Source organism: Penicillium riverlandense (assembly GCF_028828495.1).
Source record: "Penicillium riverlandense strain IBT 135883 chromosome Unknown utg000001l_segment0_segment0, whole genome shotgun sequence".
NCBI lineage: Eukaryota > Fungi > Ascomycota > Eurotiomycetes > Eurotiales > Aspergillaceae > Penicillium > Penicillium riverlandense.
In genome coordinates, this window is record NW_026643194.1 from 2,895,152 (window position 1) to 2,917,094 (window position 21,943).

At 51.3% G+C, this 21,943-nt stretch overlaps 10 protein-coding genes across 10 annotated transcripts; 6 read left to right on the top strand and 4 right to left on the bottom strand.

Moving 5' to 3' along the window:
* Positions 1-249: 249 nt before the first annotated feature.
* Positions 250-1,981, bottom strand: N7474_001178 (uncharacterized protein; the record flags this gene model as incomplete). The annotated part of the gene is made up of 3 exons (XM_057192593.1): positions 250-661; positions 725-1,699; positions 1,761-1,981. The coding sequence occupies 3 exons, from the start codon at positions 1,979-1,981 to the stop codon at positions 250-252; spliced, it is 1,608 nt and encodes a 535-aa protein (XP_057057546.1).
* Positions 1,982-2,862: 881 nt separating this feature from the next.
* Positions 2,863-4,419, top strand: N7474_001179 (M20 family metallopeptidase; the record flags this gene model as incomplete). Its single annotated transcript, XM_057192594.1, has 4 exons — positions 2,863-2,991; positions 3,058-3,827; positions 3,916-4,043; positions 4,169-4,419. 4 exons carry the CDS (start codon positions 2,863-2,865, stop codon positions 4,417-4,419), a joined length of 1,278 nt encoding a protein of 425 aa, XP_057057547.1.
* Positions 4,420-5,489: 1,070 nt separating this feature from the next.
* Positions 5,490-7,229, top strand: N7474_001180 (alpha-keto acid decarboxylase family protein; the record flags this gene model as incomplete). Its single annotated transcript, XM_057192595.1, has 1 exon — positions 5,490-7,229. The coding sequence occupies one exon, from the start codon at positions 5,490-5,492 to the stop codon at positions 7,227-7,229; it is 1,740 nt and encodes a 579-aa protein (XP_057057548.1).
* A 492-nt stretch (positions 7,230-7,721) lies between these two features.
* On the bottom strand, positions 7,722-9,592 carry N7474_001181 (serine hydrolase domain-containing protein; the record flags this gene model as incomplete). Its single annotated transcript, XM_057192596.1, has 4 exons — positions 7,722-8,502; positions 8,572-8,833; positions 8,884-8,997; positions 9,049-9,592. The coding sequence occupies 4 exons, from the start codon at positions 9,590-9,592 to the stop codon at positions 7,722-7,724; spliced, it is 1,701 nt and encodes a 566-aa protein (XP_057057549.1).
* A 1,439-nt stretch (positions 9,593-11,031) lies between these two features.
* On the bottom strand, positions 11,032-12,320 carry N7474_001182 (uncharacterized protein; the record flags this gene model as incomplete). The annotated part of the gene is made up of 4 exons (XM_057192597.1): positions 11,032-11,412; positions 11,527-11,740; positions 11,812-12,098; positions 12,162-12,320. 4 exons carry the CDS (start codon positions 12,318-12,320, stop codon positions 11,032-11,034), a joined length of 1,041 nt encoding a protein of 346 aa, XP_057057550.1.
* Positions 12,321-12,865: 545 nt separating this feature from the next.
* N7474_001183 (uncharacterized protein) lies at positions 12,866-14,505 on the bottom strand (the record flags this gene model as incomplete). Its single annotated transcript, XM_057192598.1, has 3 exons — positions 12,866-13,015; positions 13,072-14,357; positions 14,412-14,505. The coding sequence occupies 3 exons, from the start codon at positions 14,503-14,505 to the stop codon at positions 12,866-12,868; spliced, it is 1,530 nt and encodes a 509-aa protein (XP_057057551.1).
* Positions 14,506-15,962: 1,457 nt separating this feature from the next.
* Positions 15,963-16,568, top strand: N7474_001184 (uncharacterized protein; the record flags this gene model as incomplete). The annotated part of the gene is made up of 2 exons (XM_057192599.1): positions 15,963-16,054; positions 16,316-16,568. The coding sequence occupies 2 exons, from the start codon at positions 15,963-15,965 to the stop codon at positions 16,566-16,568; spliced, it is 345 nt and encodes a 114-aa protein (XP_057057552.1).
* An 84-nt stretch (positions 16,569-16,652) lies between these two features.
* N7474_001185 (arylsulfotransferase family protein) lies at positions 16,653-18,143 on the top strand (the record flags this gene model as incomplete). Its single annotated transcript, XM_057192600.1, has 1 exon — positions 16,653-18,143. One exon carries the CDS (start codon positions 16,653-16,655, stop codon positions 18,141-18,143), a length of 1,491 nt encoding a protein of 496 aa, XP_057057553.1.
* Positions 18,144-19,098: 955 nt separating this feature from the next.
* On the top strand, positions 19,099-19,662 carry N7474_001186 (Bys1 family protein; the record flags this gene model as incomplete). The annotated part of the gene is made up of 1 exon (XM_057192601.1): positions 19,099-19,662. The coding sequence occupies one exon, from the start codon at positions 19,099-19,101 to the stop codon at positions 19,660-19,662; it is 564 nt and encodes a 187-aa protein (XP_057057554.1).
* A 358-nt stretch (positions 19,663-20,020) lies between these two features.
* N7474_001187 (hydroxyacid-oxoacid transhydrogenase) lies at positions 20,021-21,612 on the top strand (the record flags this gene model as incomplete). The annotated part of the gene is made up of 3 exons (XM_057192602.1): positions 20,021-20,442; positions 20,498-20,556; positions 20,606-21,612. The coding sequence occupies 3 exons, from the start codon at positions 20,021-20,023 to the stop codon at positions 21,610-21,612; spliced, it is 1,488 nt and encodes a 495-aa protein (XP_057057555.1).
* Between the last annotated feature and the right edge of the window lie 331 nt (positions 21,613-21,943).

A 21,943-nucleotide genomic window follows, 5' to 3' on the forward strand; every position in this document is an offset into this window, starting at 1 on the left:
TGGATACACTCTGATACAAATCGAGCTAATTTAAAGAACAAGACCAGACAGTTAGGAGGTCTACTACAGATGGCAAGGCGCAAGATCATCCACAATACCCAGATCTTCCCGTCGGGACTCCCTCTCAGGATCAAAGTAGGGAACCTCTCCAACACCAACGGCTCGGTTCCCACTGCGAGCACCAAATCCTTCATGGTCACCAGTAGCAGTATGATAAACGCTTCGATTACCCCAGATCGCTGAAGATAATTAGTGATGTAGTGCCGTCATTCGCTCGTTCATATGCGGGTCCGAAGCTATACCGCTCTGCCAGTATTTAAATTCTCCGGCGGGCAATTCAAGATCAAACATGCGATCAATCTGCATTGGAGTTCGCCCTTTGGTTTCAGGTATTGTGATATATGCGCCGATGAAACCCATGACAGTGAACCCGGCCATCACAAAGCCTGTTTTGGCACTAAGATTGCCCTGATCCGCATTGTAGATGTACGGTAGAACGAGCGAGAAGATCACCGAGGTCAAGGCGAAAGAAAACCAGCCAATACCTTGAGCTTTGGCGCGCAGATGTAGCGATGAAGTCTCCGCTGCGATAACATGAGACGCTGGCCAAACGCCAACACCACAGACCACAATGATCGCCATCATTGAGACTGCGGTATACCTAGGATTATGTCAATATTTTTTTCCGCGTTATTTTTCATTTCTTCTTGCTGTGAAAACGTACCAGGTTATCACGACCCCAGAGAAGCATCCTGCAATGCCCATAGACAGCCATAATATTGCGGCGATACCCAGTGTCGTCAGCGTTAGTATCCTTCTGCCAACGGAATTTAGAGTCCACAGGCTGACTGTATTTGAGATAAGTCCTAGGGCAATGCCTAGAATCAAGAAAACAGTGCTATTGTTTGCATCCATACCCACTATCTCAAGAAAGTAGCTAGCATTCGCGAGCAGGGTAAGCCCAAATAGCTGTGGCAGGATACTGGCGAACGCTATGATGAATGTTCGTCGTCGATGAGTCCCTTTGAAACAGTCCACGTAACTAGGACTATTGGAATTGCGTGTCTGCTCTCTGAAGACACTGAAGGCTCGCAGGTCCTCTACTATGACGCGTGTATCAAATTCAGCGATCCCGAGCCGCTGTTCAGAATTGAGCGCTTTATCGTTTTTGTTCCTGCGCTTTAGCCAGGCAGGACTTTCCGGCAAAAACGCCGCGACCACTAACGGCAAAGCGGAAAGAACCCACTGAGAGGCAAAGCAGATCCGGTATGACTCCGCTGATTTGGATTTAAGACAGACATGGACGACAACAGCGCCGAGGAGCTGGCCCAGGAGAGTAAAGATGGGGAAGCAAGCGATGATGGGACCACGCAAAATTGTAGGTAACACCTCGGACATGTATGTCTGCGTGACACAGAGCATCATCCCTGTCGCAAAGCCTTGAAATAATTTGCCAGTCAAGAACACACCCCTCCTCGAATCTATCGACTCGGGAAGATCGGATACATAGCACAGAGCGATGGCGACTGCCGAGAGCATGCTGCCCAAAGCAAGCGATGCACGACGGCCGCGGCGATCCTGGAGATGTCCAACAGTGATAGATCCAGCCATCATACCTATAGGGCCAACAGCACTCCAGAGCGAAAGCCAGGCCGTGGGAATGATATAGGAGTGGTTGAGCTCGCGGCCAAAGTTGTGTCTAACTGGTAAGCTTTTGCTTCTCTCTGAACAAGCAAAACATTACAAAAAGAAATACTTACTTGAACGCCGGCATTGCAGACACTGTTCCGATGATAACGAAGTCGTAACCATAAAGCAGTATAGCAGAACTGAGGGCGACGCAATATCCAACGAGTTTGTGCCATCTCCGCACCGAATACCACAGCCGAACATGTTCACTTCGAGCGTCGTCATGAGAAGGGCACACTACAGGGCCTTCTACAAAATCATCCTGTGAATCAACTGCTTTGGTCTCTGCCATAATTGGAAATTAAACTCTTTGATCCGATGATGCCTAGAGAATAAAGGTATAGTTGCGAGACAGAAGATTCATGATCAATAGGTATCCATTAATTTTATATGACTTCCAAGGGGGGATTGGGTGCCAAAATCTCGCCCCTGGGTTCTACAAAACAAAAGATCTACATAAGCCGATGCTGGTATCGGTGGCGTGTATATTCACAGTCGTCATTTTCGGAGAACTTCTCATGACTAGGTCGTGAACCTAAGAACAGGCAAGTGCAAACGAGGAATCCGGGACCGTTGGTAGAGACCATAGCAACTATCCCTGAGACAACAACTCGAAAAAATACATATCTCATGACTCGCTAGCCAATAATAATGGCGTAGAAGAGGCGGACGAGTTTTATCACTTCCTAGAATGGTATCAGTGAGCTAAGAATTGCGTAAAGAATGACGCACTTTTCAGATAAATTAAAGTCTCGTCCCCATCAAGTTCCAGTATCACCTCGCGGTGGACGCGGAAATCGGTGTTAGGCGATCAGTTTCACAAAGCCTGGCGGGTGGGCGTAATTGCTAAACGCCGAAAACCGAAATCAGATGCAAGGCCTCCGCTAATCTCGGTCGGCCCTAACATGTCTGCTGATCCTCGATCCGTGAGTTCAATCGGGAATTGGCAATAGGCTTTTTGATGTAGTAACACTCAATTGTACATCTAGGTTGACTGCTACTAAACCTATCGCAGGCAGTTAGTCTATTTAAGCGAATATTCAGCTTGAATTGTTTTTGCGTCTCTGAGAAATCATTTTATAGCCGCTATTATCATCGGGAGTTTTCCATTATCTCAGCGAAATACATAACCTCGTCCTGACTGATAACCAACATCGATATATCTGCACCAAGATGACTCAAGTTAAAAGGGATGTGACTTTTCATCATCCAAACTCGGCTCCGTGGACATCAGCCTCGCTGAATATCATCGTGCAGGCTATTGATGCGCACAACAAGGATTTGCAGGAGATAAATGCAAAGGTATTGTATCTCTTTCCAGTGTAGTCTCTTGTGGCCGTGGCGGTTGTCACTGATTTTCATGGGCAGATACACAGCAACCCAGAACTGGCCTTCAATGAGTTTATGGCACATGACAACATCACTGCTATGCTCCAGGATATTGGGTTCACCGTAACAAAACATGCTTATGGCCTCAAGACTTCCTTTGTCGCAGAATATGGAAGTGGCGGCCGCGTTGTGGCCTTCAACGCCGAATATGATGCCCTCCCGCAAATTGGCCATGCATGCGGTCACAATCTCATTGCCACATCATCAATTGGCGCCTTCATTGGACTGGCTGCTGTCTTGAAGGAATTAAAGCTGCCTGGTCGAGTTAGGATCATTGGTACCCCGGCAGAGGAAGAGGGTGGTGGAAAACTCCACATCATCGAAGCTGGAGCATATGAAGATGTCGATGCGTGTCTAATGGTCCATCCTGCAGCACACAAAAGATTTCCAGATGGGGTAACAGGCGTTGCATATTGCAGGTCCACTGCAAATGTCAAATTTAGAGCCCACTTTATTGGAAAGCCAGCTCACGCGGCAACGGCGCCGTGGCAAGGCGTCAACGCCCTCGATGCGGTCTGCTTAGCGTATAACGGCGTGTCAATGCTGAGACAGCAGATGCAGACGTATGAGAGGGTCCATGGTGTGATCACCGAGGGTGGTTTGAAACCGAATATCATCCCGGCCAGTGCATCAGTGGACTACTATTGTCGAAGTACAACTTTGAACGAAGCGGAGGCTCTGAAGGATAGAGTTGTAAAATGCTTTGACGGGGCCGCAACAGCAACGGGTTGTTCGGTCGAATATGAAATGTTAGTTGAAACCACAAGCCCTTCGGCTTTGCGAAGTTGATCATCGGTACCGAACCAGAGAAAGCTAACTTTCGTCGATCTACTGCAGTATCAACAAGTATGCGGATCTGAGACCAAACAAGACTCTCTGCTCGAATTACGCATCTGCTATGGATGCACTCGGCTCTCCCGTTATTTACGACACTGGGGTCATAAATTCTGGCTCGACTGATATGGGTAAGTTAATACGGTTGGCGTGGCTGAAAGATTTGGAGATCATACATTTCTGGCCCATCTCATACATACCACATTCTGCGATATTGGAGAGCAGCTACCAATGCTAACTGAATATTATTCTGCAGGTAATGTAACCTACATTTGCCCCGGTTTCCACGGCGGCTTCGCTATCCCGGCAGATCCAGGCGCATTTAACCATACCCCGAGTTTCACTGGCGCAGCTGCAACAAGTAAAGCACACGAGCTAGCCATCATTACTGCCAAGGGGATGGCCATCGCAGGATGGAACGTCTTGTCCGATGATGACGTTGCGGGGAGGATTAGGAAGGAATTTGAGGAGGACAAGAAAGTTAGGGAGGGCCTATCGTTGAATTAGTTGGGGCATGTCCATGAACAAAACAATAGACGATAAAGCCGCATGGCTAAGTTCCAAATTGTCAAACATAGACGGTCGTGGAAGCACTAATTGTATCTCTGCCAACCTGAAGTAGATATTCTAATTCCTGGAATTTCCCGGCAATAATGGCATCACATCCAGCCGCATTTGTTGTGCCGCCACAGCCCTTTTTGTGCAGGATAATTTTTAACCTATTTACTTTACGGACGATTAGCCGGTGACCAGGTATCCATAGGATGAGGGGCCAGACAGCTCTTTCGAAGACAACTTGACCTCTAGCAGATTGACGATGTTAGTGACGTTCTTTCAAACCATGGAACGGTCCATGCTCGCGAACGTACACATTCATTCTGACCATACGATAGCGAACCCACGGTTCAAAACTTTACCCCCGTTTTAGCCGAGAGAAAATGTCATCGACGCCAGTCTTGGTTCTCAAGCAGGGGCTGGACTTCCTCCAAGGCTACATACGAACATGTCTAAAGGTGGAGTAATGCGAGGGCACTAGTAAATACGACATTGTTTGGCCACCAAACAACAGAGAACGCCGCTACGGAAAGTGCAGAATTTTTTAAACGATCACCCGCCTCGCTCTACTCCATTATGCATCGTCATAATGCAGACCGAAGTGCATTGGTTCTTACGACCAACTTCATAAATTTAATAATGGACCACTCCGGATATCTTTAGTTATCGTAATCAGGTTAATTAACCATATTTGGCCTACTTAATATTGTCTCGTAGGATAAGGAATCACTGACAATAGGTTCTAGAGAAGGGGGCGCGGAACTTTCCTTCCTAGAAAGCCCTAATATCGAATAAATTGTGTAAGTTACACCTTCGATAATTTAAACTCTTCCGCGATGAGAACCCTGCTTGCATCCCGATAGTCGATGTCAAGTGATCGGTTACAGATTTTCTCTTGTGTATAATTGCTAAACGCCGAAACCCGAAAGCCGGGAAGGTGTTCCTATAAAGCTGCGCGAGCCTGGATCCGCCTTCTCCAACAACTTCAAATCGAGCATCACCATTGACATTGATATCTCACAATGGCCCCGGAAAACATCAAGTTGGCTGATTACCTGTTCACCCGCCTACGCCAGCTGGGTGTCAACACTGTCTTTGGCGTTCCGGGAGACTATAACCTCCGTTTGCTGGACTTTGTCGTGCCTGGGGGGCTGCACTGGGTGGGCAATTGCAACGAGCTCAACGCCGCCTATGCGTCTGATGGATACTCCCGTGTCAATGGCCTGTCTGCGCTGATCACGACATTCGGTGTCGGTGAGCTGTCCGCAGCCAACGGCATTGCCGGAGCTTATGCCGAGAGGTCGGCCCTTGTTCACGTCGTCGGGACCCCGCCGCGGCCGCTGCAGAGCTCGCGCGCATTAATACACCATACTTTCTGTGACGCCGAGTATGGCCGCTTCTCTGCTATGGCAAAGCACATCACTGCCGCCCAGGTATCCCTATCAGATTCGCTGTCCGCGCCGGACAAGATCGATTGGATCCTGCAGCAAGCACTCATTCATACCCGTCCAGTCTACATTGAGCTGCCTGATGATATGCCCGATGTGCTTGTACTGGCAGCAAATCTTCAGTCTCCTATCCGGGTACCGACAGGCCCCGGCCCAGTCCTTGAATCTAATGTTTTAACCCGCATCTTGGAGCGAATGTACAGTGCAAAAAGGCCAGCCATCTTTGTAGATGGCGAAAGCAGAGCTCTCAGGATCTTGGAACAGCTGGATACCCTCATCACATCTACAAAATGGCCAACTTGGACATCTGTTTACGGCAAAGGTCTCGTCAACGAGTCCCACCCAAACGTATACGGATTGTACGCTGCAGGATTCGGGGACCAGCTGTCCAAGGAATACTTCGAGTCTGCGGACTTGATTCTTACATTTGGACCACACTACAGCGATACAAACAGCTATTCCGGTGCTACTATCCCTAAAGCCGTGGCGGCAATTACATTCAAGCATAGCACCATCCAGATCAAGGACGATGTCTACCGTGATATGTCTCCCAGTAGCGTCCTGACACAGCTACTTCAGTCTCTCGACACCAACCGCCTAGTCAAAGCAACTGGACCAGCCAAGCCAGAGGTCACTACCTCTGATATCAAGGGTACCGACATAATTGCTCAAAAGAACTTCTACCGCCTTGTAAACCCGATCTTTCGCGAGGGCGACATCATCCTCACTGAGACAGGGACGGCTGCCTATGGCGGCCGCTCATTCAAGCTCCCTCCGAAAGCCCGCCTTTTTGGCGCAGTCACCTGGCTCTCTATCGGCTTCATGCTTCCCGCTACATTGGGCGCTGCCCTGGCAAAGAGAGAAGAAAACCAGGCCAGTGGCAGAAACAATCAGACCGTGCTCATCATCGGAGATGGCAGTTTGCAGATGACGGCGCAGGAGATCAGCGTCATGATCAAGGAAAAGCTTAACATCCTGATCTTCATCATTAATAATGAGGGGTACACCATCGAGCGTGTGATCCACGGACGGAAGCAGCCCTACAACGATGTGCCTTTCTGGCGGCATACGCAAGCACTAAACTACTTCGGTGCCGATAACGACCTAGTCTCGAATAACACCTTTACTGTAAAGACGTGTGCGGAGCTGCAGGAGGTTCTGAAGAATGATCGGGTGCGTAGTGGGCAGGGTGTTCGGATTGTGGAGGTGCTCATGGAGAGGGAAGATGTACAGGGGCCATTGCTGTACATGTTGAACAAGCAGAAGACCGAGGAGCAGCAGCAGCAGCAGCAGCATCAGCAGTCAAATAACTAGGAGGTGAAGCTAGAACAGATCTAAGTGGGTTTTTTTATTATTGTTAATAAAGCCAATTTGAGATTGTTAGATGGTCTTTTCCAGATGACTATCTCTCTTAATCATTTTCACGGCAGCTGTAGTCCTAGTTGATACCTTCGGGCTAGTTTCGCTGCATTGCCTCTGTAGTCCTGTTCGCCTGGGCGGTACTCAGGTTTTATTTAAGCAATTCTGATTTACTTCGACGGAAACCGGTAAGGCTATGTTAAGATAGTACGAAGACAATTGAAATAGCTCATCCGTAATTCTTTGTTCGCAGCATATCATATATACCATTTGCAGCACCGCATTGTCAACTTTTTTTTATATTTTTTTATATTTTTTTTTCTGCCAATGGCGATGTCCTGGCAATAATAAAAATGCCAAAGGGAGACGGTCAAGGACTAAGAAATTGCATCGTGTAGTTCATGATAAAAGGCCCTGTACCATCTGCGGGTACAAACTGCTAGCTAGTCAACTAGTCTTTGGATAAGAAGTCCGCAACGCCCTCGGCGAAATGCTAACCGCATTGCCATTCTTATCCACCTTGAAGAGGAACTCATCGAGGCCCACATTACCGTACACCGCGCCGTCAACGGTCACCCAGGTAATGCAAGAGGAGGTAAATGGCCCAATGCCAGCCCCCAGCTGCGGCGGAATAACAGCTCGGAAAGAAAGCTGACCCGGACTCTCGAGACTAGTTGGATACAGGCGGATGCTGAGCTGCGAGGGATCTGTGATCCCGTTCAGGGCCATGTAGCTGTTGAGCATGTTCGTTCCATTGTTGACCCAGCTCGAGACGACGAGGCCCGGTCCATCATCTGTGGTGATCGTGATAGAGGAGTTGAGGGTAGACAGGGCGTATGTTCCAGCAAAGTGAGAGTTGGCCTGGTTCTTGGCGGCTACGTCTAGGGCTGGGAGCAGGCTAGCGGAAATGAGATCTGCGGCTAGCGCGAGAGACTCGTGCGTGTTGGCGCCTGCGCCAAGAACTGTGAAGCCGACACCGTGGTCTGGGTCTAGAGCTAGCACAGAGGAGTAGGTCCCAATATCGCCGGATTTAGTGTACAGGTCAATCGGGCGCTCGTTGCCAAATGATAGGATCTCCCAGGGCGCTCCGACGGCGTAGTCAAGTGATGAGGTGTGGGTGAGAGGCCTCATCCATCGTCTGGTGGTTGCCGCGGGCAGCAGACTACTGCTGAGAAGGGCACGGCCAAAGGTGGCCATGTCCTTTGCGGACGAGTAAATGCCGCCGGCACTGGAAACAGGTGTTAATCTTCAATCACGGGATCGAATCGGTTGAGGAACCGATGGGAGAGTCACTCACGGTGTTTCGTCGCCCATGGCGAAATTCCAATAATAATCGCCCTGTGTATTAGGGATAACACCAAGCTTGGTGCTGGGCGTGGAGTAGAAGGTGTTAGTCAACTTCAGTGGCTTGATAATATCTTCCATCAAGACCGTCTGGAACATTTCACCGGAAAGCGCCTCCACGACATATCCTATGACCTGGAAGGCAGCATTGGAGTAGATTGGTGTCGTGGATGTGGGGAAGATGGGATGACCCTGGAGCAACCCATTGAAGAACTCTATTGTCACGGTCAATGAGAGTCGAAAGGAAGTAACTCATATAACATACGCTTTCTGCTGCAGACATTCGGTATGCCGCAGGGCGGAACCTGTGCCGAGGGCAGAACGGGAAACCCTAGGGCCTCGAGCGTAGAAGCCTGTTCGGTGAGATCAAGGAGGCCATCTGAGAATTGTTAGTTATCCCTTCATGAAAAGGGGAAAAGGCAAAGCTTACAGTCTCTCGGGATACCCGCCAAATGACTCGCCAACTCTCCTACCGTCACCTCATTCCACTTGACAAAGTCGATCCCGTCATTTTCTTTCGTGGAATTCCGCTTCATGTCAATAACAGCGGCCTTAATTTCAGGAATGTACTTCGAAACGGGATCATTCAGAGAACCGAACCCGTCTTCAATCAGGAGCATGAGCATGGTGAACAGCTTGGAAGTGCTGCCAATGCGGAAGACGGTATTCTCGTCCACCTTGTTCACGCCAATGGTTGTGTTGATATCAGTTGCCGTGTATGAGAGCGAGAGCAACGGTTCAGAACTACTGGTGTCAAAGATCTGTAGGGACAGAGAATCTCCAGAAAAGTTCCCGGCCGTGATGGCATTCTGGATGGTAGTCGTGATGCTCTGCAACGCAGCTTTGACGGTGGGATCATTTGCGAGACCCGTGGCAGCAGGCCAGCTGGGTCCCAGGAGGGGACAGAGATTGATGGCATGTGTGAGAGCCGCGCAGAGAACCAGCAGCAGCTGGTACAGGGAGAGAGAAGCCATGCTGGAGCAGGTCACCCACTGTATGATTAAAGTGAGGTGCAGGTGATGAATGTTTGCGCCGACTGGCGGTATTTAAGGCAAATTCATGAAATGAGCCGTGGAATACAACCCCATACCTCCCGCGATCAACAGTGCACGGATCGCACCGAGGGAGCTTCGAGCATGCCAGGCCCAATCAAGGGCTTTCACATGAAGCTAGCTCAATACAGAAAGAAAGAACGATCCATCATCATCCACGCCAGCATGTTCTGGCGATGAACGTGTTCTGGAAACTTCCTTCCTGCGCTGTGTTCGAAGTGGTGGACGCCGGAAATGCATTCATGTAGACAACTTTCTTTGTTCTCTCCTCAATGACCAAGCGAAGGGTCACCCTTGATTGGTTCAGGGGCTCGCCATCTTACTACATACCTAGCTAGCTCCTTGAAATAATTAGCTAGCCGACGCGACTCTGAGCGCTGCATATCTCATATGTATTAATTATTGGGGCGCTCCGTAACACAGACGCTGATCTCCGTGGCGATCGCATTCATCCCGAGGTTGTATGTACCAGGAAGACCGTGGAAGCTCTCAATCATTAGCCCTGTTTGAATTAGAGTATTAGCCATCCCTGGAAAACCGAAGGGACGAAGCCTGCCTGGTCGAGTTACAACAAAGAAAGCGGAGCTCCACCATTTAGTACTAGTTCGGGCGGGAGGTGCATACGCTAGAACGAGGGCCTTATCGGCCATCCTAACCGCCTTGGTTTTCCGATTATCGAAGGCACCATAAAGCATCATAATCCAACCTCGCTTCGCTTTTCCCCCTTCCAGGTGATCTGCGACCCTGGTCCACTATTTACTAGATCGAGTGCCAAACCTGTGGCCCCCTAATCCCCAGATCTCGGGACTTGGTAACTCGCACGTGTATCGAGATCTAGGCTAGGCAAAATAAAGCGTATTTACTTGCCAACGGCAGTTACAGGATAGCGTTGGCAGTTTCAAATTCATAAGGATCGATCGGATATGGGAGCGTTGAGAGGAGAAAGAATAGTACGGGCGCTAGGCTAGCTAACCAGCTGACGATTTTCAGGTGAGTTTGCTCAGACCCAGCCAGTAAATGGACCAGGCTGCTCGGGTGGCAGTGACTTCTAGGCAATCTGGTGAGAGTGGCAACGAAGGAAGAAAGTCAAAAGGGCTGAGACTCACCCAGAAAGGAGAAAAACACGCGACGGGTGAACACTGGACGGGTACTAAACGGGAAAAGGAAAGGCGGGATCGGCCTGGGAGATCATTAAGGTTCATTCATTCCTCTCTTTCTTAGAAACATCACTTTTTAAACACACCATATGCAACCCATTCCATGCCTCCGAGTCCGAACAAATTCGAACATCCTTGATCAAACGCCAGGGATATGTACTAGTTGGGAAAATATCCCTCCAGCCCAAAGAAGAATAGACAGAATCAGACCTCCTCCGTCAGGGTAACCCGTAGCGATGAGTGGAGTTTCTCCGCTCGAGGGCGCGGGGAGAATATGTCAGCTTCCATCAGTTGGGAGTGCGGGGAGAGCATGCCGACTTCCATCGGTCGAGAGCGTAGGGAGAGTATGTCCACTTCGATATCGTCGTGATGCTCCCGGGCAGCAGGTGCACGTCTTCCGCGAGGTGGAGTGTGCAACTGTGGGGGGATAGGCACGCGATCAGAGAATGGGCTGATGGGACTGGTGAGGAAGACCTCGGACGCAGACTGCTGCTTGCGGAGCCAGTACTTGCGGATATGATCTAGCGCTGTCTTGAAGTCGTCCAGGATGACGGTGTCGCAGAGGCACTTGAAAAGGAAAGCCAGCTAGATAGAGAGTGGTTAGCATGAAGAAAGAGCGAAGTAGAATATGCAGACAGAAAAGGAAGAAAGAAAGAAAATATTGAAAAGGTGAAGGAAACAAGACATGGCAAGACAGACCTTCCAGAAAGGCTCAATGCCGGTCGGGAGTGCATTGCTGAACACGTTCACCACACTACAGGTGTCGACGACGATAAAGGCAATAGACAGGCACATTGACAGCAGCATAATTCCAAAGCGAGGTGAGACCCTGACCAGCTCCCAGATCCCGAAGTTGTACTCGCACTTGATAGTCCAGAAGAGCGAGACAGTAGTGGCAACCCACCACGGGTCACTATAGGAGATCATCAGTGAATGCATACATACAAAGAGAGTGGGAGATAACGAATAATGGAAAGGCCATACCGAAACAGAGGCTCCCACGGTCGAGTGATCAGGAAGACGGTGTTGATGTTGTTGAAGTAAGTGAAATTGGCGTAGATCTCCGCCACCCAGTAAGGCCAGGAAAGAACAACAGTGATGATGTAGATGAGCGAGAGGCGGCGGGAGAGGAACGGGCGGTTCTTCATCCACGCAATCACGTTGTGCAGGGCCCAGGAGACATTGAGGCCGATGGCTGTGACTGAAAGGTACCAGCCATAAACAGGTTCGTGCGTGAAGATGAAAGTGTTGTGGGGCATTGCCAGGATGAGCTTGGGATTGGTATAAAAGTTAGTGGATGTAGCAACAGACAAAGGCTACGACGGAAGACAGACTTCAGCAAGGATCAGCTTGTGCAGCAGGATGTGCTTTTTCATGTTGCACACCGTGACCGCGGCCATGACAAGCAGGCTGCCGACCATCAAGCCCTGGCCCCAGGCTTCGAGGACGAGGCCGTCGGGGTTGGTGGGACGGGTAACTTTAGAAGTAGACATGGTAAAGAGGCGGATTAGAGCATGGGTTGAAGGATAAGCGGCCACCGGGTGGGTGCGTGAGTGTGGATGGTAAGTAGAAAGAAGGGAGTAAAAAGGAAATGTACCGGTCTGTCGGGTTGAGAGCTCCCAGGCACGCAGGACACAGAATCGCACACCCGCAGATGTTCAAGGGCAGGAGCATGGAATTTTCCGACAATAATTCATCTAGGACCACAAGGGCCACAGCCCTACAATTATGGCATATAAGAAGACCTCTGCTTTACCTATTTATAGTTCTTATGCTTGAGCTTATTCAGACTTCACCCTGTATGGTGTCCGGGGTACGTGTGGGTCATGGATTAGTCCTACCAGAGGAAGACCAGGGTGATGATGGATTTCAAGCAAGGCTGGAAAAGGCTTTCCGCTAATACATCTGAAGGGATCACGGTATAGAGGAATAATGTATGTTGATCAATGATACGCATTTTAGTTTATATCTGCATTATCCATAATCTGTCAACCATCCTAACAGGCTTCTTGTTGTCATGAAGCTTCATACAGAAGAGTTAAGTTGTCTCCACCTTCGGCTCAGTATATTCATTGTGCTGCTCACGGGTCTCCTTGGAATCCTCCCGGTCCTGCTCCACATCTGTTTTCTCGATTCTGGTCGTGCCGCCAAACAGACCCTGCATCTCTTCGAGAGAGTGTTGTGACGTCTGTACAGATGTGGGTTAGTACAGCACACGGAAAAACCACCAAGGTCGAAACATACCTCTTTCAGGAGAAACCACGAGTACACAATAATGGCATAATTAAAGATGGCGAACATCAGAAACATGCGCCAGTGGATGTTGTTAATAGCATGCGGCGTGACCTGGGACATCATAAAGTTGAACAGCCACTGCGACGCGGCACCGATAGCCAGCCCGACTTCACGGGTGCGGCTGGAGAAGATCTCGCCATTGTACAGCCATGGCAGCGGGCCCCACGACATATTGTAGCTGAAAGCCTCGGCGTAGACCATGATGATACAGGCAATTCCCGAGCTTGTCGGGCCAGACGGTGTGGTGTTGGCGTTAGTGGGGTGCGTGGCCAAGATACAGGCAACGATGAGCATAAAGGAACCCATGGCAAAAGCGCCGACCATGAAAGGCACGCGACGGCCGACCCGATCCAGGACAAATAGCTGGAAAATGCTGACACCGACGACCTTGACCAGGCCAAAGAAACCCGTCACAAGCTTGCTGGCGGTGCCTGCTCCGACGGCGCCGAATATCTGGGTGGCATAGTAAGCGAGAGACGTGTTACCAGTCAATTGCGCGCAGAGCTGGATCGTAATTGCGATAAAGAATCGGTATCGGTTGGCAGGAAGGAAAATTTCCCGGAGCGTAAAGTTCTCCTTGATGCGCGCTTCTTCCTCCAGGCCGGCCAAAATCTCGTCAAATTCCGCCTGCAGCTCGGGCGTTTCCTCGCCGCCGCGCACCCACTTGAGCGATTCGCGCGCCTTGTCGATCTTGCCCTTGCTGGCTAGCCATCGCGCGCTTTCCTTGACCGTCAACATGCCTATAAGTAGCAGACTTGACGGAAGGAGCTGCAGCCCCAGAGCAGTCTGCCACTGAGATTTGCCCACTGTCTGGTCCTTGCTAACTGCATAAGTAACCCAGTAGGCGACCATGACGCCCAGTGCAAAGAAGAGCTGGAAACAAGCACCCAGTCGACCTCGGATTTCCTTTGGGGACATCTCTGCGGCGTACATGGGGATCAAGACCGTCGCAGCTCCGATGCCCAGTCCTGCCACTACGCGTCCTGCGTAGAAGGTTCCGAGGGTGTGCGAGTTAATGACCTGGAGAATCGTGCCGACAGTGAAAACCAGAGAGGCGATGATCAGCCCAGTGCGCCGACCAAGCTTCGCCGCGATGGGTGAGATGAGAAAGCAACCGAAAAAGGCACCGCCTTGAAGGATGGAGACGGCATTGGAATTGATGTTGGTCTTCTGCGCTTCCGTGTCGTGGGCGTATCCGAAATCATCCTCAAAGGATTCTAAGGCGAGAACACCGCCTGAGGAGGATGAAGTCAGTGATTAGAACTCAAGTTTACTCTGGATGGACCCACTGATCACGCCGGTATCGAAGGCAAACGCAAACGAGCCCATGCAGCTGGCGCAAACCAGGTACACGGCCCGCAAGAGCCCGAGTCTCTTGCCCATAATGTCGTACAGATATATACCCGTCACACACTCAACCCCAGAGAGGGATCTGGATCTTGGATGGACCAGTATGTACTTGTGAAACAACTAGAAGGGCCAGACAGCGGACGAGCGAGAATACTTAAAAGGCAAGATCGATGATCAGTCAACTGGCCCCCGGTCGCGTAGCATGCAACACCAGTGTCACCTCAGATCCTTGGTCTAAACGGGGATACACCAAGCCACACGGGAGGAGACACTGACCATGGCTGTTATTATTGGAGCTCCGAAACTGGCGTGGAGACACGGCAAGCCTCTCCCGCAACTAAGAGCGATGCAGCGGTGCAAGGGGGAGGGGGCCAAATCCCCCCGGACCCATCTCAGCGGAGGAGAGATATACAAACGAATCAAAGCTCGCAGAGACCATCATCCCTGCCGGATCCTCCACATAGGAATCAACCGCGCTTGAACCTAGCTGGGGCGAACGCCAAAAGCGGTCAATGAGTCTAGGGAGACGGCAATCCCCGCAAAACCTTGGATTGCCGCATCCGGAGACTCATGAAGAGTGATGACTCGGATATATTATTTCTCAAGCCGTTTAGAGTGTTCGAATGCTGAGCTGTGTAGGTACTTTGCTGGAAAGAGAGACCGTGGAGCAGTCAGAAATGCGGTCTGCATTCTGCACTCGGTGCGGCGGACAGGTCGACTTCCACCTTTGATGGTTATAGTCAAATACTCCCTCCATCCCTATACGCGGCAGCAACCAGAATTCCTCACCCACCATTCAAGTTTATCCAAGATATTCCAAACGAAGGACACGCCTACAGGCCTTATTCATGTATTCTCTGGAGTAGAGTCTAGCTTTATGATGATTGCGTAGCACCCGCTTTGCCCCTGAAGAGCTCGTCGCAACATATTCTCTGTCTTAAAGTAGATTAGCGCATTACCTTATTTCCTGTGAAAGAAACAGCAAGAGTATGAAGGGATAACTGATTTTGAAAACTACTATAGCATCGCTCAAAAATTCTGGCACTTGCAAATTGTAGGAATAGCTCTCTTCTAGTTCTGCTCTGGAAACCGATACTCATTGTGGCTTGCTCCCGTGTTCGCCCAGAGTATATGCTATGGCATTGGAATTTGCGTTCTCGAAGGGTTTTAATAGCGTGAATAATTGATACCCTATTGACTGTCTCTTTATAGTGCTCTATCGTATGTCATACCACTGCCCGTTGTCTGTGTTTGTAACCTCCGAGAAATGGCCTAGCCCGAGAAGTCTAATTGCTGTCGTCGTGTGAACTCCTATACCAAACCAAGTACACCCCACACCCTGGGCCTGAACTGCGTAGGTCGGTCCTCTCGGCTGGCTGTCAAATGTCCGGAAATAGAAAGATGACGCGTTGCCACGTTCGGTACCATACTCTGAATGGCTTTGCCTCATTCGCCGCCACTCTTTCTGACCACTGGTTCAGCCACTCGCAATGCTTTTTGGGTCTCCACCACAGGGTCAAGCGGCCGAGTCACAGTCTTCTGGGAGAAAATATCCAACCACGTTGTACCGCAATTGGTCCAAGTATGGTTTGGCGCACGCGGACAAAATTTGCCAAGTGGAATCGGCTTTTGAAAGACGGGGAGAAGAGCCTCAATCTAACGGCGGACCCATTCTATACGTCAGTGGCTATGGGATTGTTCATTTCGAAGGCACTCAGAGACATACGATGAAGAAATAGAGAGAGAAAAGACAATTATAGTGAAGTCTGGGCCGAATATGATGTTCCTGAGCCTCCAATGGATGGTTCTTTGCCGGTTGATAACCCTAAATTTCAGGGACCAGGTACCTGGTGGCAAAGGGCAATATCCCACGTTTCCGAACCCGAGGCAATGCCATTGCGTATATTGCCAAGCTCCGACAGACTCTTCCGACATCCTGGTTGGATCGTGAAGCCTTTTCTACCCACCCCGTCTTGCCTCCCACCTCAACGGTAAGGATCTTCATGGCTTTGTTCCGAGTTGCCGCCCCGGCCGAAGGCTTGTCGTGGACCCTTAAGTTGAAGGCAGTTCCCGCGGTCCTGCTGGATGCTGGATAGGTTTCTAAAATTTCTCACTATCGCCATTCTTTTACGCTGACTTCACACTCTTTTGTTACGGTCTTTTCTTATACATCTTATACAATGGCTCGATGGTGGTATACTGCTGGTAGCGCCTTGCTGCTGGCCCTCGGTGCGGCGGCTGATTGGCCCTACCTCTCCTACATGTCTACCGACATTCAGCCGCCACAGTTGCAGATCAACCAGACCGGACCTGTCAGCCCGGGCTATCTCTTCCTTGGGCCTCGTGGAGCTGTTCAGTCTGCCGGCCAGGCTGCCCTCATTTACGACAACTCTGGGAATCTGGTCTACGAGGGTCCTGATGAGGTCACTGCCAATTTCATGGTGCAAAAGCTGTTTGGCAAGGATGTCATCACTTTCTGGGCCGGTGACATGTTGGACGTTGGCTACGGCTACGGTACTGTCCACATTCTGGATGACACCTACAATGAGATCTATACCGTCACCTTGACTGGTCCGTTCGTGACGCCGGACAACTCCACCAAGGACTCCTACATCGACCTGCACGAGAGCCATATCACTCCCAACAACACCCTGCTGGTCACCGCATACAACGTCACCCAGCATGATCTGACCTCTGTCAACGGCACGACCTCGGACTGGATGCTCGACAGCCACTTCTACGAGATTGATATTCCAACCAACACGATCATCAACTCGTGGAGTGCCCTCGATCACCAGGATGCCATTCCTCTGAACACCAGCCACCAGAAACTTGCCTCCGATGCCGGCACTCAGGCAAACCCCTGGGATGCCTACCACATCAACGCCATCACCACAACCCGCCATGGCTACCTCGTGTCCCTGCGCCACATGTGGTCCGGTTTCTACCTGCACCACAACGGCACCGTGATGTGGCAGATCGACGGCGAGAACGGCGGCGACTTCAAGCAGATCGGTGACACCAGCTTTTCATGGCAGCACGATATCCGCGTGCACAACGAGACAGACAAGGGAATGGTCCTCAGCCTGTTCAACAACCACAACACCCAGACCAACTCCGAGGGCCAGACCTCCGGCCTCTTCCTGGGCATCAACCTGCAAAAGCACACTGTGACTGGCCTGCGCTCGCTGATCGACCCCAAGGACACCATCCACTCCGTCAGCCAGGGCAGCACCCAGCTCCTGAGCTACAAGAACCAGCACGCTTTCATGGACTACGGCTCCATCTCCAAGGTCAAGGAGTTCAGCGCCAACGGCAGCGTGGTCTTCAGCGCTGCCTTCGGCGAGGACAACGCCGTTGCTTCGTACCGTGGCTACCGCTGCCAGTGGAAGGCTACTCCCTTCTGGAAGCCCTCGCTGGCCATCACCCGCACCTCGGATAACAGTGCTGATATCTACATGAGCTGGAACGGCGCTACCGAGTACGATAACTGGGCTATCCTGGCTGCTACCTCCAACACCTCGGTCAACAACACCGAGCTCTCGTCCAACAATGTCCGCACTGGTTTTGAGACTGCCGTTTCCCTGGGTAACCTGCCTACTGGCTACATCCAGGTCGTGGCCCGCAAGGGCAACGCCACTCTGGGTACCTCGGACATTGTCTCTTTCTAAGCGACCCGAGGATTGCCTGCGCTTTTTTTCTCATTCTTGTATTTTATTGGGGTTATTGGGGATTTCCGGATTGTTTGATACAGTGGGTTCTGTATATTGGTATTCTTGGATAAATGTTTCTTCTGTATATATCTTGCAATATAGAACATGAAAGAGAACATATTGTCCCATGTACCACCAATGAATGCCTAGTCACATACTCATCCAAAGAGTCTGCACTCGTTAAATCTAAAATAGGACATTCTTCGACGTTGGACTCTGCCAAAATCGCATGTAGCAAATTAGATCCCCTTACCGGGATATCCCCGACCGGCTATTTGTGCTACAGGGACATACATAGCTTTGTCTTCACATGAATGCGCCACAAGCATTGTCAAGTAATATTAGACTCCAAATGCTTTTGGTAGCTGCACAAGGTTTGAGCATTAGGCAGTTTGGTCTCCACATTCCTCAGGGCTTCCCAACTGTGAATGGTCCCTGTGCCGGGTTTCCAGAGCCTCCGATTGGGCAATGCGCGTGGACAGATCTAGCCATGCCTAGGGGATGTTCCGGGCGTGTTTGCTCATCGCCAGGGGCATGCTAGCCGTACGTCCATCAGTTCACATACTGGAAACACAGTATACCACCCAAACCCGATTGCAGTCACATCTAGGGCTTGAATCACATTCTGTGTCCGTGTCAGCATGAGTATACATGTCCTCCTGATACATACTCCCTGAAGACCTAATTTAAGGACCCTAATGCTCACATTCTTGCTGTAGGATCCGCCCAATCACTGCAGCGTGTAACATTCCTCAGGTGTTTCCCACGGATGTTCGGCTCTGTGCTCTCTACAACACCCCGACTCATACATATCTCCCAGCGGCCGGGATGGCCGACGAGCAGAGAATATAAACCAGCCCGACCCCCACCAGACTCACTAACTACCAATCCAGTTCTCCCACAGATCCTCACAATGCATTTGCTCAATCTACTTCCACTGCTCTCCCTCGCCTCGCTGGGAACTTCCCTCCCAAGCGATAACCAACAAAACGGACCAGAAAGCATCACGCCCTACACACCCTCCTCTTCTTCTTTCTCGGTCTACCCAACACCAACACCCTCAGGCAAACCCGGCGGCACACGCCTCGGGCGCGCTGTGGTGGTCAATCATTGCAGAAACCCAGTGTACATCTGGTCCGTCGGCTCCACCGTCCGGCCGGAGGTGACCCTCCTCCCCCAAACACAATACACTGAGACTTTCCGGGAGGACCCCGTCGCCGGCGGCATCGCTATCAAGATCAGCACTGAGGAAGATGGACTGTATGTTAGTGCGCCCACGACGGTGTTTGCGTATAACTTGTCCGACCACCAGGTGTGGTACGACCTCTCCGATGTGTTTGGCGATCCCTTTGCGGGATACCCTGTGCGCTTGCACCCTGCGGAGCCGGAGATCTACTGGCAGCAGGGCATTCCGCCGGCTGGTAGCCAGGTACGGGTGATGGATGCGTCGACGGATTTGGTGTTGACGCTCTGTTGAGATTGTGGGGGGTGTGGCTGATGTCATGGATGGAGATGGTGGATTGCCGAGGTTGTTGAACACTACTTGAACACGGAGAAAAGGGATCGATCGCAGAGTAGGGATTCAGTTAGTATATGAATCGTGATGAGAATATGCGTTTTCTTCATGTCAATTATCATAGAACAATCATAATGACCATACTCAGGGTATAAACCATCTGTCGGCCACAACACCGATCTCTCCCCGCAATTTCTCCAACTTGGAGGTTTGGCTTTCCGTCACGTCTCCTTCGGCTAACCTCTTCACTTCACCTCTTCCTCTCCCCTCCCTCTCCCCCCCTTCCTTTCCACGCTCCCTTAATTCTTCCATTGTAATTATGATCTCGCCCGCAATTCGGGTGGCCCCCTCGGCCGCCAACCGTGCCCTCAACCTGCTGCGCACTGTGCAGTACACCCACCCGCCCACCTGCCCGTGCCACTCCAATCCAAACCACCACCATCACCATCAGACCCCGTCCCTACTGAGCCATGTGCGCCGTAACATGGCCACGCCGATCGACCCGGCCCGGGAGAAGGAGTATGCCTTTGAGATGGCCGCGTCCAGCATCCGGTTCGGGCCCGGCTCGACCAAAGAGGTCGGCATGGATTTCAAAAACATGGGCGCCAAGCGCGTGTGCATCGTCACCGATTCCAACGTCACCAAGCTGGATGCTATGAAGCAGGCTGTTGAGGGTCTCTCCCGTGAGGGCATTGAGTTTACCGTGTTCGACAAGGTCCGCGTCGAACCCAAGGACAGCTCGTACGTGGGAACCCTGGTTTTTGTCTGCCATAATCTAACCACCACCGCCATGCAGGGTGAAAGAGGCTATTGCGTTTGCTAAGCCGTACAACCCGGATGCTTTCCTCGCTGTCGGTATGTACTTTGATCACCTCCTAGCTGCAAGAAACTTAACACATTCTAGGCGGTGGATCCGTCATCGACACGGCCAAGCTGATGAATCTCTATACCGTGTTCCCCGAGGCCGACTTCCTCGACTTTGTCAATGCGCCCTTGGGCAAAGGTCTCCCTGTGACCAAGCCTCTGCGCCCGCTCGTAGCCGTGCCAACGACCGCCGGCACCGGATCCGAGACAACAGGCACAGCAATCTTCGACCTAGTCTCCAAGAAGGCGAAGACGGGCATCGCGCACCGCAACCTCAAACCCACGCTCGGAATCTGCGACCCGCTCAACACGCGCACTATGCCCTCGGCAGTGCACGCCTCATCCGGCCTCGATGTGCTCTGCCACTCGCTTGAATCGTGGACCGCAATCCCGTACAACGAGCGCACCCCACGCCCTACAAACCCCATCAACCGCCCGGCCTACCAAGGCGCAAACCCCATCTCCGACATCTTCTCCCTAGAGGCCCTCCGTAGCACGGTCAAGTACCTCCCCCGCGCAGTCCGGGACCCGGACGACCACGAGGCGCAGTCGAACATGCTCCTCGCTGCCACGCTCGCAGGCGTCGGATTCGGCAATGCAGGCGTACACCTGTGCCACGGCATGAGCTACCCGATCTCCAGCCAGAACCCCGGCTACAAGCACAATGGCTACGAAGTCGATTACCCGATCATCCCGCACGGCGTCTCCGTCGCGGTCACCGCGCCAGCCGTCTTCCGCTTCACGGCGGCCTCGAACCCAGACCGCCACTTGGCCGCCGCTGAAGCGTTTGGCGTTGATATCTCGAACGTGAAGCGCGAGAGTGCGGGCGAGGTTCTCGGCGCTGCGCTGGCCGAGTTCCTGATAAAGCTGGGCGATCAGCCGCGCGGGCTGAAGGATCTGGGGTTCAAGAACTCCGATGTCGAGGGCCTGGTGGAGGGAACAATTCCGCAGCAGCGCGTGCTTATGCTTGCGCCGACGCTGAGCAAGGAGCTGGAGGCTGAAAAGGGAGAGTTGAGGAAGTTGCTTGAGGAGTCGATGGATTACTAGGTACGGGTCATAATCGTGCCCAAGCTGGGGGCGCGAAAGTTTTTTTACCCGAAGTGTTCATATGTATATATTATGCTTTCTGTTTCGACATGACGAAATTGTGAGAAACCACAATGGATATCAATTCATGCACTTGGCTCAAATCATCAGATCGTATATGTTATAAACAAGAAAATCCCTAGAGCCAGCTAAGGTCGCATAGAGTATCTTTTTGCACTAGACAGAGAAAGGGGAAAAAAAACAAGCGCTCGCTAATGAATAACTAAGCCCACTGTGGACCAAAATGTGTGTAAAATGTACCGCTAGGCCAAAAAGTGCCAGAGTTAGAATC